We start from the raw sequence: 17,945 nt of genomic DNA, 5'->3' as shown, positions 1-17,945 counted from the left end.
ATAAATGCGCAGCGGCCCTGGCTAATTGTGGGAATAACTTTCATAGCGCTAGTTGCGTGCTTCCTCAAAGATTACGTGGAGATGAACTGACAAATAGCAGATGTGAGTGTTGTAGTGATGTCTTTACAATGTAAGGAAAAGGGCCATTCTTGTAATAGAAGTTTCGATAGATGTTGGTGTGTTTGAAGACCCCTCAAGAATTTACGGATAATGACTCTGAGTTCACTGATCGCTTAGAAAGACGACATCAACAAGTGATATAGAAGCACAAAGTGGTTGGCCCACAAGATCCAACTAGGACGAAGGTATACTCGAGAGATATAGTCTTAGTGTGATTTATTGCGTGAGCAGCTTTTGAGGAAGTGCTTTTTTGTGAAAATGTACGGGATTTCCAATAGCCGATCATTAAAAAAAAAAGTTTGAGTTGCCGCGATTTTGGGGTAATGCTACAATAATTGTAATGTAAACAAGGATGATAGTGGCAGTTATACATATAGCCTTCCTATGTATACTGAACAATGTAAGTATCCTGAATTATTATTCACTATCTTGAATAGTTGGTTTAGTATCAATCATGATACTAAAATGGCAGTATCACTCAGCCCTACGCACACACACCATAGTTTAATTAGTTACATATTACCCAAAAAAATAAAGTAACTATAATAATATTACATATTATATTACTTTGTGTCCACAGCCTTAAACTGTCAAGTGTGAAACTACCACCTTATCACGTGACAGGATTGCATTGTTGGACAATGTGCAATCTTGGTTATAAGTAAGCAGCTGATGAATAAGCTTCAGTCAGCAGGTTTCATTACTTCATTGTGGCTAGGCATTACTGAGTGGATTAGTAACAAGATTTGTAACTTTTTTATTTCCAGTAATAATATTACTCGTTACAGTAACATCATTACTTAGGTAACGCTACATTTGTAAGTCAAGTAACTTGGAGTTATATTACCAGTTATATTACTTTGTTACCACAAAAGTAATAATTATTACATAACCCATTACCCCCAACACTGTAAATACTGTACCAAGCTTTCCATGTGCTGATGGGCTGAGGACAATAGTGGGGGTCCGGAAATAAATGCTTCCTCTCATAAGATATAAAGCCTATATCTATGATAAAGCTGTTGTAGATTGCTATCTCTGACCCTTCCTGCACAGCAGCAGGGACAGAGATACTGGTGTTCACTAGCCAAACCACCAAAAAGTGGTGGGTTATCATGCAGCCTCTTGACATGGACATGGCAGAATAGTCATACACTGAAAATGACACGAAAGCATATATGTAGGCTAGGCCAGCAAAACATCAAGCTTACCGCTGCTTGGGTCTCTTTCCTTCACTTTTGCTTTTAAATTTCTTTTTCCTCCGTGAATGCAACTAAAGACTAATTCTGAATACACTATTTCTTCTTTGTAGTTCTTGTTGGTTGCCCTCTTTCTAGCAGCTTCAATTTTTCGGCTATCACTTTTATAGAATTGAACAAACTGGTCCTTCTGGTATTTATGGATTTTTTTCCTCTAATTCCGAAAAGGTCGCGAATTTATCACCAAGTGTAAAACAGGACACATCAGATTCCATCTGCCTCCCCACAGCACCAGATCGCACACAAGTTCAGGATAGTTCAAGTATACTAACGCCGTATTTTGTAAAAACAAGATCACGTGGACCAAGCCGGACGAATAGCCTGGTGAAATAGGCGTCCGGAACTGGACGAATAGCCACTACGTTTAATAATAGCTCACATATATCACACTCCACTCCTAAATCGTACAACACTGACTCCACACCTCGCTCCACACTGTCGGTTTCCCCTTGTGTCACGTTGCATCTAAATAAAGCTAGAGGACTCTGTTTAGAGCATTTTCACGGACCTCGCACCATCAAACAATAATCAGACAATATCCAACTAACAGCCAACTGTGAACACCAGGGGCGGATACAGGGGGTTAAAGGGGGCTCTTGACCCCCCCCTCCAAAAATTTTCAGTATACCAAGATCGAGATACTCTAATAGAGCAGTCACTCTAATAAAGCAGTCACAGCATTAGAACAGTGTGTAGTGAGCTATTTAAGGACTTTTATGTACTTTATCAGCTATAAATGCGTGGTTGGTGAGGTGGGCAGCTATTTTCAGCTGGCTGTGACCTTTTGTTTTTTTTTTTGGTCTCACCTATCAAACCAGAGACAATGTAGTGCCTCAGTTCATTTTTGACCCCCCCCCCCTTTCCATAAGTCTGGATCCGCTCCTGGTGAACACTCACACGTCACGTGGAGAACACATGGCGCCATTTTCTGATTTTAACTGAATGCGCAACGCTAATTTGTTTCATATCGCGGCGCACCCCTTTTTAGAGAGTGTATATTATCTATGGTGCAAGTGTCGATGGCAGGCAGAAGCTGTTGGTTAATGGCGTAGAATTAATGGTAACGGGGGTGGGGGAAGATATGTGTTAAACGCGATATTTTGAGCGGCTGCGTGACCCAACCCAGAGGCGGATTTAGGGGAGGGGCTAAGGGGGCTGTAGCCCCCCTTTCCTTTCTAAGTTAATACTTGGCAAGTAAAACCCTAAATTTTCTATGTGTATCAAAAGCAGAGGAACTATGCATCACTACCAACACAGATAATGTCTATGTAACTATACCTATTGTTCAAAGTTCAACTCTGTTCCAGGAGAATACAGCTTCCTTTTCCTCAAGAGTTCTTCAAGAAAAGGTTTCGATTGTGGGTTGCATCTTTAGTTACAAAAGTTTTAATGGCTATAAGAGGTGATTTTTATATTTTAAAATGATATGATTCAAAAAGTGTTAGTTGGTTTAATTGCTGGTTAGAGTTATTAGTTTCAGTATAACATGTAGTTACCAACTCAGCCATTTAGTAAACTGTATAGTCTTTTGGTATTTTACAAGTTTATAAGGCAGCTATAGCACTTTTGTCTATGAATGTAAAATCTGTATCAATTACCTTCTGATATGACCCCATGCTGTGGGTTATGGTGCTGGTATTTGTATCTATCAGTCTTCATAACCCGGCACATCTAGAAATAAGTTGACTATCACAACAGCAAATTCAGAAACCCCATAAATGTAAATATACTTGCACTTTGCTAATGATTTCCAGTGGACTAGCTACCAGCTACTAGCTACTAGCTACTAGCTAGTACCCTTCACTGCATTCTACTTTTCAGTACACTTTATTGGTGTTAAGGTTAACAAAGTGTCACTAGGCTAAGAAGCATACATACTAATAATTGTGATGTTCAACACCACTACCACTTAGCTATACATGTTCAGTCTTCCTCTGTTAAGCTATACATGTTTCTTCCACACATTATCCCACAAAGGCTTCCCCTATTGTCTAGCTTTGTTTGATCATGGGAGTATTTAGAAACAGTATCCTTCATGCAGACTGAAAAATCATCACAGTCAAACTTGTGTATTTCGTAGTCATAGTCACCCAATGTTGATGAATCCCAGATGGTCTTTAGAAGATGATAGTCTAGTGTTACATAAAGAGAGTCTGCCTTAAATCTGTAGATGTTGAGGCTGGGATAAGCATTTTCCACAATTCTTCCAACTTCATGATGTGTGAAATAATCTATACTCCAGTCTCCAACCTTCCAGTGGGATCCAACAGCATTATTTTTATCAGTATAGACAGTTGAGGCTGTTGAAGAGGAGCTGATGCATTGTGGTATTTAAAACTAGCTATATCTAAATGCTTGGTAGCTACAAATGAAAAGATTGTCATGCATGCATGATAGCTACTCAATACATATTGCAATTTAATGGAAAAGTAAAAGTGTTTTGATAAACTGAAATTCCATTATTTTCCACTGAAAAATAGCTAAAAATACTCTCAGATTCACCTTTAGAGGGCCTAATTTTCAAAATTTTCTGGGGATGCTCCCAGACTCCCCTAGGCACACATGTTCGCACACTAATGTAGTCATTATTCCAAATAGCTACTTTGACCACAGATACTACATGAATCTTACCACTAGGGCCTTGTGAGAAGGCTTAGTATCTTCTAATGTCTGGCTAGTTACCTATGTCTCTGTCCAGCTTAGCCCCCCTTCCAAAAAATCCTAGATCCGCAGTTCCGCACCTGCAACCATTTTCTGATGCCTGGGCAAAGTGAAGTGATGCCTGGACAAATGCCCGGGTATGCCCGGGTGTAGCTATGCCACTGCATGCAGATGTACAGTAGCCACTGCAAACTATCCCAAATCATTAGCCTTTTGATACCAGTCTTCCAGCAGTACTGCAGTTGATTACCATAGGCTAACAAATATGGAAGCTGATTAATAATGTAAAAGGCTAGTAATATACTCATTACCATAACTCGCATTAATTTATAGTTGTAGAAAGTGACAGACTATAACACATGACTAATACTACAAATACACCACACAGCCTAGACACACAAAATGCAGTAAATTCAACTAGTTTGCTGGTGGTGGATCGGTACTGAGAGATTTTTCATAATTTGGTTTTTTCTCATACTTGTTTAGTTTATCTTGCAGTTCTTTAACTTTCTTTTTCAGGTTGTCTATATCCTCAACATCTATACATAAAATGTAATTACATCACATTAAATTTTACAAATAGCATACCAGCTGAAAACTTATCGGATTGAAATACTGTTCCATAGCACATTGCTTTGCTTCGCTTCCGCATTGTAGCAACACTCTTCACCTGTTCTAAAGCATGTATCATACTATTACGGTCAGGATAGTCAAGGACTTTAAGTTGCGCCTGAGACAGCAAAACTCTTAAGTCATGAAGTTCAGCTTCCTGAAGATCAGTTTTTGTGGCACTGTCTGCAACACTTTGCAATAAATCATAATCTAAATTGGACAAATTTTCAGTTAACAATTTTGATGATGTTTGAGTTGTTAATAATTTCTCTTTAAGTTCTGGAACTCCTTCCTTCAATGCTGCAATTAGGTCACCGCGTTCAAGACAACCAGCAGGGTTTAACCCTAGTTTCTTCATCACAATTAAGATCTCTTTAGCTGGTGCAGTTTCAAGATCCATAGAGAGCAATTCAGCTACAAACTCTGGTCGTTTTTTGCGAACATCATCAGCAGCAATATTTCTTGCTTTTTGTACTTCCTTAGCTTGTTCCTTTTCCCATTCTTCCTCTTCTTGATGCCTTTTCTTTTCCTCTTCTAGTTGTTTGGCTGATTCTCTTTGCTCCCTTTCTTTGCGCTGCACTGCTGTTTCACTGCCCCTTGCTTCCATTTCTTTTTGTTTCATCAGTAATGCAGCAGCCAGGTCTGAGGCTAAGCGTTCAGCCAAATCTTCTGCTACTTTAAGCTTTGCACGCCTGATTATACATTCTTCAAAATCTTTGCCAAGTTTTCCAGATACAAATGCATTTCTAATTGTCACAACTCCTTCGTACTGATGAATCTCTTTGCGACCTTCCAGAAATGAGACAATCAAGAATGAAGGAACATACTGTACATCACCCAGGGCTTGGCGTAACTGAAATGCAATACAAAGTTTATTTGTAGTCATATTATACAGATACACATGCAGTTGATTATGAATAGTTATCATATAACAAGAATATGGGTTGATAGCATGAAAAGTTATAGCATGAAATTTATGTTTGGTGAAATCTAGCCATATATAAACATGCTGGTTAGAGATTGGATATCAGTAGTGCTGAAATGTCATGTCAATAGATATTTGGGGTAAATTGTCTGACAAAGAAATAGACAGACAGACTCATTGTTGTACAACAAGTTAGCACAACTCAAGGAAAAGTCAGACTTTTTGGGAAAACTCAAATGAAACTTTCAACACTTTTAAAAATTCAATTTTTTTGCACATTTGGATAAAGCAACTATTAAATCTTCCTGCTGTTAAGTTTCACACCAATAACTTCTTTTTCCTAGGAGATATGGATGATTATATCAGACCATGTAGCAATTTCACATGCGTGGGATAACAATTAACTTACAAATTGGGTAATTTGTTCAGCAGCTGGAATGGATAAAACTTAGTCTTAGGCAATGATACATGAAACCATTTGTCACCATTTGTCACCTTAATCACTCACAGAACTCAAATTAAAAGAGGTGCCTAGCAAACCTAAATATGTGTGGGTTGAAAACAAAATCAATGGTGAATCCAGGATGGAGCATTTGGGGCAAATGCCCTCCACCTCACTTTGTGGAGGAGCCATATTTCTGATTATTAATAAAATACTAAGCATTATGTCAGGGCAAGAATGATCAATTTATAACTCATGACATTATGCAGCATTTATTAAAAATTCACCTGAAAACAAAGTGAACCAAAGTCAAACTAGTTGTGAAATTGTCCTTTAGCACCTTCGTGCATACTAAGTGCCTCTAAAATAATTATCATGATGCTGTTGTTTAAGAGATTCATAGCCTTTTACACAGCTTTTAAGACTTCACAACCATCTGCAAAGGCCAAAATGTCAAAAATCAACAGTGAGACACTATACACTGTAAAAAATGGGTTCTTAGATAAGCACCTTTGGGGTGTTATATCTGCCATTACAACTGGGCTTCCCACAGGTGTTCAGTTACACCCTTATGGGGTGTTTCATTGCACTCATGGGGTTTTTCTGTACACCCATAAGATGTTTAAGAGCACCTCTTTTTTTAGAAAAAGAACTTCACTAAATGCTCTGTGCCACACAGTTCTTGGATAATATTATGTGAGAACTGTACAATACTAACAACATAGTTCTACAGCTGACTCAATACAATGCATGAACTGTGTAATACCATATAACTTACATATATACTACAATTCTCTCCAGCGATGACTTCCTTGTTTTTTAAAGATTCTGGTTTTGTATATAATTATTATTATAATGTAACCAACAAATACCGCTTTCGATTGTGAGTTTAATTATAGGAAGGCAATTTTACTGAAGGAGTGAAGTAACACAAATAATGTCATCAGGAACATAATTCCCACATTATGTTTACTCTTATCTCACAATAATTAACACCAAAGTGTACGAGGGCCTACTTCAGCACGGCAAAGCATTACACCCTAACAGTGCCTATTAAACATCTCCTGTAGGACAAATTTTTACAAAACACCTTGGAAGTATCTCAGTGTTTATTCTAGGGCTGTTAGAGGGGGAACCTCCCCCCTAAAATCTCAGACTCACCCCCTAAAAATGTGAGTGATTACTACACTATACTTAAGTTAAGCTTGCTTTTAAAATGGTACACTAAACTTATGAAAAATGCTCTCAGATTCAATTTCAGAGTGGTTAATACATAAATTTTTCCCATGTTAAAATTGCATATGCAACCTTAAGTGTTCTCAGATTCAGTATCAGATCAATTCATTTTTTAAAGTTTCCTAGTATACAACTAGCAAAAATTCATGCATAATAGTGATGGCTATTCAATATCTAAAAGCCTAAGTTTGCCCAGTATAGAAAAAATGCATGCTTAACTCTGTAAAAATTTCTACTTTCAAAATGGCATGCACAGCTACCACAAATACACCCCAGATTTAATATCAAAAACTTCTTGGTTTGCTATAACCATGACAATTCCCTATATAGCTAGTATTTAATTTCAAACACCCTAAGTTTTAAATTATTTTTTGGAAGACATCCACCCATGCAGATCTTGTAATTTGCTAGTGTTTTGTGGTATCGTACATACAATAATGGTCAATACTGATCTCACACAAATTGTAAAGATTCAACACTTGATATGCATGCAGTGAATTACTAATAGAATACGTATGCATGCATGCAGGTGCCAAGGTATTAGACTACACTCATACCAACCGTGCAATCTGGCTTCGCCCAATCGCAAAAATCAACTGTGTGACACGTAACTCAGCCTTAAATGACTAACGGCAAACAGCTAGTCACCCCCCCAATTCTTGATCCACCCCCAAAAGAGAAATCCTAGAATAATCACTGGAGTATCTAGACACCTTGTGGGTGTACACAAACACCTTTTGAGGCGTGGGTGTATATATAACGCCTCCAGTGGGGTGTAAAGGAACACCCCATTTTACAGTGTAAGCGGTGATTATTTGCTGCTTCATTAACTAACAAGAGAATCTGGCTTTTCCCAACCACCTACAACTTAACCTGTTTGTGCCCCTCCCCTTGCCAGCTCCTGTATCCGCCCCTGAAAATGGCTATGAAGTAGCCCCAGTATAGTTTACATATATACACTTACTAGTAAATATGCAGTGAAATACATTTAGTTTTCGTGTTTTGATTGAATCATACTAATTACGATGCTCGTTTAACTTGGGATTGCACCGTTATCTGAGCTCCACTAATGGGTATGAAATTTGCTATGGGATTTGCACACATGCTGATCGTCATGGAAATATTAATTTTGTTGCGCGCTACATTTAAGTAAGTTTTGTATCGTTTTGTAATTTTTAAAGCCTTAATTGTGTGTGTGTGTATATAAGACCGTCTCAGTAAAAACCGGACTTGTTCGCACAATTTCAGACTGAAATTGTTCTTTCATGCTGAAATTATTATTATTATTATTAATATTACTGTGCATGTATCAATGACATTATAACGCACACGTGTTACGCATATAAGTATCTAAATTAATACAAAAATCTTTAAGTGTGGGAGAATCAACTATAGGTGGAGATAAAGTATCCCATAATTTAATTATAGAAGGAAAAATGAAAATTTCTAATAGTCAATTTTTGTAGAGAGATGGATGTAGCATCCTCCTCGAAGTGAACATTGTTTAGGTACAAAATGGCTGGCAGGAATGTCTATAAGGTCATTAATTATCTTGAACATCATAATACATTTACTTCTCTTTCTCCTTTGCTGTAGAGTGGGTAAACTGAGCTGGTTCAACATTCTAGAAACACTGAAAAGTTTAAAATAATTATTGTAACAAAATCTTGCAGCAGTTAATTGGATACTTTCTAGTAAATTATTATTAAAATGAGAGAATGTAATACATTAAGCTTAAGTATACGCATGAAAATCTTCAGTCACATGTGACCACTAAGACTGGCTCAAAAATGAAAATAGTGTGGGCATGGCAAGGATGAAAGTACAAAAATATCCAGGGCGAAAAATATAATGCTACAGTTACCTCTAATATTTTTATTTTCTCAGCACTATCTGCAGTGTCCACGGAATGGATCACCAAAGTTTCAGCCTTTTGTGGTGAGTAATTTTGGAATTAGAGCGATAGACAGTAGGAAGAACAAGATAATCGATTTGCACGTAAAGCGACCATACTGAAATTAAACTACAGGCGCTTACATTCGCAACCATAACTTGTATTTGCATTAGTCTACAACTTTGCAATTTAGACTAAAATATTCACCATGGATTAGCACATCAACCAAGGTATACCTCTGTAGTCACTTGCGGATAATTATGGGTATGAATGCGGAGCAGGGGCAGTGGAGAAGGAGGGCTGCAACCCCTATGAAAAAATTATGGGGGCTTAGCCCCTCTAAAATTATCTGTAGCTGTGATGGAGAGCCTAGCTTAATAGCATCATTCGAGATACTCTAATAGAGCAGTCACAGTATTCTTTGATGAACAGTGCAGCAATCTACGTATTATTATTATTATTATTATTATTATACTAGGCAAACAGCACCAGCTGATGGTGCCCAGGGGACAAGGTCTGTCCCAAATAATTACAAAAAAATCAATAATTACAATAAAGCAGTATTAAGATAAGAAATAAATAAATCTATGAAATAAATAGATTTCTTTATTTCATAGATTCTGATATAAATCTAGTGAGTTAGAATCAATAACATGTTGAAGGAGATCATTCCATTCTCTAGGGTTAGTACATAATTGTACCTAATACTGTGATTCCCTTTTTTTTCCTGGGCACACCAGCTGTGCTGACTGCCCAGTAATCATAAATAATTAAATAAATAAATAGGGAAGAAACTGTTCATGTAGGCATCTGTTCTGATATGTGTAAAATGATAGGATTGATGATGAATTCTTGTGTTTGCGGAAGTCGCAGTGAAATAATTAGGAATTTTTAGAGCTAAAAGGCCATTAAAAGATTTGTATACAGCAAGGTAAAACGCATCCTTTTACGACGGTGTTGTAATGTAGGCCAATTGAGACTCTGTAGCATGGTGGTAACACTGTGACTGAAATTATAGTCATTGAATATCCATTTAAGAGCTCTCCTTTGAATTTTTTCTATAGAGGCAATGTGATTGTTATGGTGGGGATCCCACAAAGAACTAGCATATTCAAGTGTTGGTATCACGAGGCTAGTGAAGGCTCTAGATTTAGTTTACTGGGAGCATTTACACAAGTTCCGTTTAACAAAATTCAAAGTTCTGGTTGCTTTGGATGTGATGCTGTTAATAATTGTGTGGAATAAAAGACATTATGTGGTTTATGTAGTTAGAAATAAGGAGATATAGTCTAGTTGGTAGAGTGCAAGTATTGCCAGTAGGTAATGACCATACTTTTTTGTAGTCTGACGGCGCCCGCCCCTTCGCATGGAGTAAGGGTCTGGTTTGCTTAGTATCACCGAGTTGTTCTGGAGGAATTTAATTTGAATGTAATGACGTAATGAAAATGGTCTTAACGGAAGTGCCTCACCCAAAACTGTGGCAGTGATATTAAACTTCCTTCGCCTTTACACAGGCGAAAGTGGATTGGTCTACTTTTATAGCTGCTCATCTAACATCAAAGCAACAGCCTTACGATAGTACGACCGTCAATGGAATACGCTGCAGTCATCTGGGACCCATACCACCATAACAATATTCAACAGCTAGAGAAAGTACAGCGTAGGGCAGCTATATGGGTCCTAAATGATTTCAATCGATTCAGCTCAGTCACAGCTATGTTACAGCATCTTTCTTGGCCAAGCCTTCAGCTGAGACGTAAAATATCCAGATTACAAGCACTTTTTAAAATTATGCATCAAGATTATTCACTGCCAATTCCTCCTCATTTTATTTCAATGACAAGATCCACCAGACTATATCACCCACATCGTTTTATTCTACCAAATTCATGTACCTATTCATACCAACAGAGCTTTTTCTCCAGATCAATTAAGGATTGGAACAACTTACCATCTTCCATCATTGAGAGCAACAATATTGACTCTTTTTCAGCGGAACTGCAAACATTGTATGGAACTCAATAACTGTAATCTTTGTAACTACGTAGCTAAATTCATTTTATGATTGCTTTTTTTCCTGAGCATATCAGCTTTGCTGTCTGCTTAGTAACAATAATAATAATAATAATAATAATATAGAATAGACATGTCTCCCTACCTAGGAAATCAGAACGTAACCCGGGTTTTTCGCGTATCAAACAAGGCAAAAAGCCCTTCCCGAAATAACACTTTTCTTCTCTTTGTTCTTTATTAGCTAACTCCTTTTGTTTCTTTCAGTACTGTTAGGGCATTTGATTCATTCTTCTGACGTAACATACACAAAAATGCGCTGATTAAACGTGGAGCGTTCTGATTGGTTGCACCAGTTTTTGGTAATCCGGTACAACTCCACTATACTAAGAATACCAGACCCTTACTCTATGCGAAGGGGCGGGTGCCGCCAGACTAATTTTTTTGGTCTTCGATTAACAACTAGGCCATGGCACCACCAATAGGCTTAAGCCTATTATGTTCAAAATATTACCTATTATTCTTTCCAGAATTTCCCAAAAATTTCACCTGTTATTCCTTTTTATTCTTGTGTCTAGCCTATTATTCCAAATAATTCTTTCCTTTTACAATAAAATTATGGAACCAACTAGATGATCATATTATCCAAGCTCCATCTCTTGATTTATTTAACAATTATATAAATTTGTAAATAAGTAGCTAACTACATATGTACGAATATACTCATGATTGAGTTTGTACATTAACAAATATATATATATAATTCTCATTTAGTTTCTGTAGCTAGTCATGATCTGTCTGCTCTATTAGAATATTTGAGCGTTCTATTAGATTATATCGATCTTTTAAAGGCTTTCAGCTCCTTTTCAGCCAGCACTCGTATAATTACGTCAGCTATATATCACTTTTAGTAGCATAACTCTTTCTTCTAGCTAATCAAGAATAGACATGCCCTTAATTGCACTGAGTGTTCCCGTGGACATCTAAAATTATGCTTTTAATCATCCTATTATTCCGGAATTATTCTCACGAAATTGGTGACCTATTATTCTCAAAAATAATTATGCCGGCATAATAGGCGCAAGCCTAACCACCAAGCTAGACCTCCAGCCCCCCTAAATATAGGTGTCTCCGCCGCCTCAGATGCGGAGTAATAGAAGAATTGATGAAGATCTTGATTACGTTTACAACATTGTAAATAAACGCACGTGACACGCATACCGTTGGGCTACAGAAAAAAACGATTGAATTTCGTGAGCCGGCGAATAAGATGGTACATAGTTTTAATCGATTTGAGTCTTCCTTCTTTGAGTATTGGCCCGATAAATCTTACGTATTTTTCTCTGTATCATGCGTAATTATACGAAATATTATAAATGTACACTCATGTCGATGACTAGAATTGACTGTTATATATATTTTCTTTTTTTTCCCTCTGCAATCAATATTTGGAATTCCTTACCCCAACACGTGATTGATTTAACAGAGATTAACCAATTCAAGCACAGCCTAGCTGGACTAGTAACTGTTTAATAATTTATCAATGTAATTATATAAGTTTGTTTTTCTTTCGTAATTGACAGTAGTAATTGCTTTTTTGTGCACCATACTCTTTTGAGGTATGCACAACAATCAATAATAATAATAATGTCGTTTTTCTCAATACGCATGCTTGTGCAAACAAATCGGTTTTTTTGCTGAGACGTCACATATATATACATATATTATATATATATCAATACCGACAGATACATAATTTGATTACAAATTATGTATATTATATATACATAATTTATATATTACATATATTACATATAATTTAATTACATATATTACATATATATACATAATTTGATTACATATATATATTTGATTATATACATATATTATATATACATAATTTGATTACAATTATGTATAACATAGATGTACATTAGCGTGTTGTCCCTGGTGGATTTTGCTAATTAACAATAATTTATAAAACGAGGTTGCTTGTTCCGGCAGTCCGAAATATTGTTTTCAGGGCTATTGTTCCGGCAATCTACTAGATTTCTCTCACTACATGATCAAGCACACTAGTTGTATGCTATTCCCAGAGTATTCAGCTTTAGGGCTCGCGCCAACTAAGTTGCAACAAGTATTCGACTTTAGGGGACGCGAAACGCAGTATTAGGCCAGGCCAAGTTGATTCACAGTTTATCGTCCGGGATTTTTGAAAAAGTCACGCGGGCGGGAGGTCATTTTTCATATTTCATACTTCTTTAACATGGAAAAACATTTAAAAAGTAGCTTCACACAGTTACTAGCTACATACTGATTGCAAGCTTATTTGATTACGTCACTATTTATACTTACTCGTTTATGCAATCTCCCTTTAGAAATTAATTTATTGAAGGTTCTAACGAGTCCAGGCTGGGGATAATCATTACGTTTGTTGCACACACCATATTTTAATATCAAAAACGAGTTCGGGAGTGTAAGCAATGATTATCACATGAGAAATAATGAATTATGAAATTATGGCTCTATTCCTAAAAACCCATGCGGGCGGTGACGATAAACTGTGAATCAACTTGGCCTGGCCTTAGCGTTAGGGTAGGCTTCAACCTTTGGTTTCTTCTTCACCTTTGCATTCAATATAATTATATAGAAGGTACTCCACTAGTTGAGTAGCTGGGAGCCATATAACACAGTGGCTAAGACCCTGGGCTAATGCACTAGAGGTCCTAGGTTCGATTCCCGCTCAAGAATTTTGTGTTTTTCTTTTTTCGTTTGAGCATCTTTTTGTCTAAGTTTTATTTTATTCATGTGATTGCCGGAACAATAGCAACAGCCTTTATAGAAAGTATGAATTGAGTAAGAAACGTTCATATGAATCCCGTATTCGTGAAATTGAACAAGGTACCTTTACTCCTTTGATTTTCTCAGCCACAGCAGTCATGTCTAATGAAGCTACAGCTTTATACAAGCGCCTTGCCTCCTGGCTATCAGATAAATGGAACACAAATTATGCTGCTGTAATGGGCGGCTCGGTAATAGGGTGGGTAAAGTGCTGCCTTCCTTTTCTCTTCTGAGGTCAGTTATCAGGTGTTTAAGGAGATCGATAGTCATTCGTTGCGTGTAGCACCAATTGATCTCATACAAGTTGAAACTAGATTGTCATGTTTTTGTATTTCTTTGCTGTTTTTTGTAACTGACTGCGTAACCCCTTTGAAAATGTATTCCCTGACTCCTAGGCTATAGCGTTCCTACTGCCTCCCGACTGACTTTAGTTCAGCGTATCAGTGTGACTAACAGAACTCACCTCTTTATGGATACTATCTGCAGAAATCTCTGCTCGAAGGAAAATAGCTTGTCTATTGAACTTTCGAGCTAGCTGAAGGATGTCCGCTCGTATTACTTTGTGGTCATCGGTGGTAAATTCTACACCGACTACCATATAGTCTTCCTCACACTTTTTAAACATCTCCCGCCATACTCTGTTGTCAGAAGGAAGAATGAAGAAATTATCTGGCCGGTCTTCTGCAGCTCTTTTAACAGCATTTGCTAGTGCATTAGCCAAAAGAAGCTCAAGCAGTCGCGATCGATCCATCTTTCAGTTACCTCAATTAAAATGTGCACGCATGCATGTGTGTGATTATTTATAGTTGATGTTCTCCGCGCAAGTGTGCATACTGTTGTTTAAATTTTTTATTCACGTCATAATGGCACTCCCATCCTCCCCGATCTCTACCTAGAAGTTAAACCTAATTTAATTTATAAGACAAAAAGCAGCTAAACCCACAGAGCCTACAAAAACACCGCATGGAACGCCAGCATACACACAGCAAAACCCCAGGACAGGGGCCTTAAGAAGAAAGCCCTGCAGACTACTGACCAAACTGCAGGTAGTCGGAATACTGTTGTTTTCGGTTTCGTTTGAACAGTTTCGTGCGCGTTATATAATTACAAGTTCCATGTTAGTATATATAGGTAGGGTTTCCGATGTAAATAGCTATTCGACATCTTCCACTGAAACAATTTGCTAACTGCTGTTACATTTTGGACTAACTCTCACTTGAATACAACTCTAATGGCAATAAATTCCATTTTCTTGGGATAGAAATATCTGCAAAATCCGAGATTACGGAGTGTAACTCTCAGAAGCCTTGATACATTATCGCCGGAGTTCAACCTTCCTCTGTGAGTAAACGTTCACGTAAAAACATTGGTAATTTATTTCGTGACATAGGTTTCCTGTCGCTACATCATTTGAACACAATTTTGTGATCCAAAAAACCCGTCTTTGTCAACGTAAACCAAATGAATGATAGCCCTAACTTCCTCACACTACAGTAGAATTCATCCATCGACAAAGAATTCACATACGAAATATTACAACCAAAGCTAATCGAGTACTTGGCATGATCAAGAAATCCTTTGAATATCTTGACTCTGATTATATTGTCTAAGTTGTTTACCATGCACACTATTATTATTATTATTATTATTATTATATTTTATTACTGTGCAAGACCGCAAAATAGAGTATAAGACCACATTATAGTTATAAATTAAGTAAGGATTTAAAATGTTCTACACTTGATGAATTAATTACAGATTCCGGAAGATTGTTCCATTGTCGAATTGCTGAGGGAAAAAAGGAGTACTGGTAGGAGTTGATACTGGTGGAAGGTAGTAAAAATATCAGTGGTACCCTCTTGTATTATGAATAGATGGTCGGGAGGAAAAGGATATCATCTGTGTTTATTTCTACTAAATTATTAACAATCTTGTACAAATATATCAAGTTTGATTCATTTCTTCTATTTATTTATTTATTTTATTTGTTATTACTGAGCAAGCAGCACTCAGTGCTGATTAGCTCCGGAAAAATTTAGCAATTACAAACATAGTTACAATGATTACATGCGTACAGAAGTTACTTCTCTCCACTAGTTCGACCCATGTTGGAATACAGTAATGCTATTTGGGGACCACTATTTACCTTTGACCAGAGAGGTTGAAAAGGTACAATGTAGAACTACCCGTTTCCTTCCATCATTACATGATAAATCCAATACTGAGTGGCTATCACTTATATCAATGACATCATTACCACCATCCAAAGTGAGATCCGACTATTTGAAGGTGATATTCTTATTTACAAAGCCACTAAACAGGGGCGTAGCCAGGATTATTTTGAAGGGGGTTCGGATTTAAAGTGGCCGGAATGTCTTATATATATATATATATTTATGATTGTAAAACTCACAAATTTGAGTATAAAAACAATGTCTTTAGATTATTAATTACTGTTTTTCATTGAATGTGTCAGTGTTGATTGAAGAATACTATCAAAATCATTTAGGGAAAAAATATCATTGATTGGTAGTTGATTCCATAGGGTAATTGATCTTGGGGTAAAAACTAAATTTGTATGCATCAACAGTAGCAGATGGTTTGATAAATTTATCCTGGTTTCCTCGTAAACATCTTGTAGAATGTACAATATAATTGGGGATAGGAAGCTCTACTAGGTGATTGACAATCTTGTAGAACATCAAGAGACGAAGCCTTGTATGATGGTACACTATGGATTTTAACTTTAGTGAATTTAGGATATGTGATATACTACTTAATTATAATCTGCGGTAATTTGACACAATAAAACGAGCAGCACGCTTCTGAATAGCTTCTAGTTTATTGATGTAGTATTGCATGTGTGGGGACCAAACTGTCGCAGCATAGTTTAAAATTGGTAGAACAAATATCTTGTAGGCATCTAGCTTAACTCTTTGGTTACAGTGTTTCAGATTTCTTCGTAAGAATGCTAAAGTGTTATTAGCTTTTTGGCAAACAGTGTCCACATGATGGTTGAATGTAAGCTTGCTATCAAAATTGATACCCAAGTATTTAGCATTTACAACAGGATTCAGTATTTTGCCATGGAGGGTGTATCCCGTAATGTAAGGATTATGTTTTAATGTGATTGTTAATATCATGCATTTCTCTATATTGAATTTCATCCCCCATGGCCTTAAGGGGAAGGCCTGCCGTGCTTCCCCTAGACCATGTTTGAACGAAAATGCATACACAAAATGTGCCCTTAGGCAGTAACATTAAAAGGTGTTTGTGCATCTAACTAGCTAAAACCTACACACAGATGTGCTAGTTTACTTCTCAAAAGCTTACTAGACCCATAGCCAGTAGCTTTCATTCATAGGGTTGGTCTGGCAGCTCTTCTAGCGACCTCAAAAACCGACAAATGCCGATATCCACGAATTTTGCCGATATCGACCAATTTACACTGCATTAAAGAAATCTTGCACATCAAACGTGATGCTTTGCCTCTCTAAAGTCATGCTGCATCCTTGTTTAGTTATATTCGTCCATAGGGTGGCACTGGCGGCTCTCTTATCGAGGCCAAAATCCATCAAATTGCCCATCTCACCATTTGTCATCAGTTTTAGGAAGTTTTACAAGTCAAACATGCTGGTTTACCTCTCTGCATCCTTGCTGGACATTTCAATCACCTTCGTCTGTGTAGGCACCTTTCTTCAGTTTCTTGAAAATGTCAGAGGACGCCAATTGGGCGCAACCATCAACACCACTTACTGCTTATTTTGTTTCATTGATTCCACGAAAATCCAGCAGAAATATTACATAACCCAACTGCTAGTTTAAAATATCCACCCTTCGGAACTCTACACGAATGGAAATTTCGATTGTGGTTTTTGATAATCGGAATTTTCATTTCGGTAATCATTTGTATAAACCTGTAGAGTACAATATTTAGAGCTAGAC

General features: G+C 37.0%; 1 protein-coding gene and 1 long non-coding RNA gene across 5 annotated transcripts in view; one reads left to right on the top strand and one right to left on the bottom strand.

Moving 5' to 3' along the window:
• The first annotated feature begins 12 nt into the window (after window positions 1-12).
• Window positions 13-17,945, top strand: part of LOC136238026 (uncharacterized) — a 21,678-nt gene continuing 3,745 nt past the window's right edge. Inside the window, exons 1-3 of one of the 3 annotated variants that reach the window (XR_010692723.1) lie at window positions 13-102; window positions 159-305; window positions 15,759-15,833. This is a non-coding gene — a long non-coding RNA (uncharacterized lncRNA). Of the gene's footprint in view, window positions 103-158; window positions 306-15,758; window positions 17,060-17,945 lie in introns of those variants that run through there. The other 2 variants (XR_010692722.1, XR_010692724.1) reach the window with 2 other exon arrangements.
• LOC136238025 (uncharacterized) lies at window positions 4,358-14,780 on the bottom strand. Of its 2 annotated transcripts, none has more exons than XM_066028332.1 (3): window positions 14,464-14,780; window positions 4,629-5,505; window positions 4,358-4,579 (listed from the first exon to the last, which is right to left on the bottom strand). In XM_066028332.1, the coding sequence occupies exons 1-3, from the start codon at window positions 14,749-14,751 to the stop codon at window positions 4,458-4,460; spliced, it is 1,287 nt and encodes a 428-aa protein (XP_065884404.1). In that variant the 5' UTR covers window positions 14,752-14,780; the 3' UTR covers window positions 4,358-4,457. The 2 variants fall into 2 exon arrangements, with proteins under 2 accessions (XP_065884404.1, XP_065884405.1); XM_066028333.1 differs by lacking the exon at window positions 14,464-14,780 and adding an exon at window positions 14,065-14,392.

This window comes from Dysidea avara, chromosome 11 (genome assembly GCF_963678975.1).
Source record: "Dysidea avara chromosome 11, odDysAvar1.4, whole genome shotgun sequence".
Lineage (NCBI taxonomy): Eukaryota > Metazoa > Porifera > Demospongiae > Dictyoceratida > Dysideidae > Dysidea > Dysidea avara.
The sequence above is the reverse complement of the archived record's forward strand: the minus strand, read 5'-3'. Positions and strand labels throughout refer to the sequence as shown.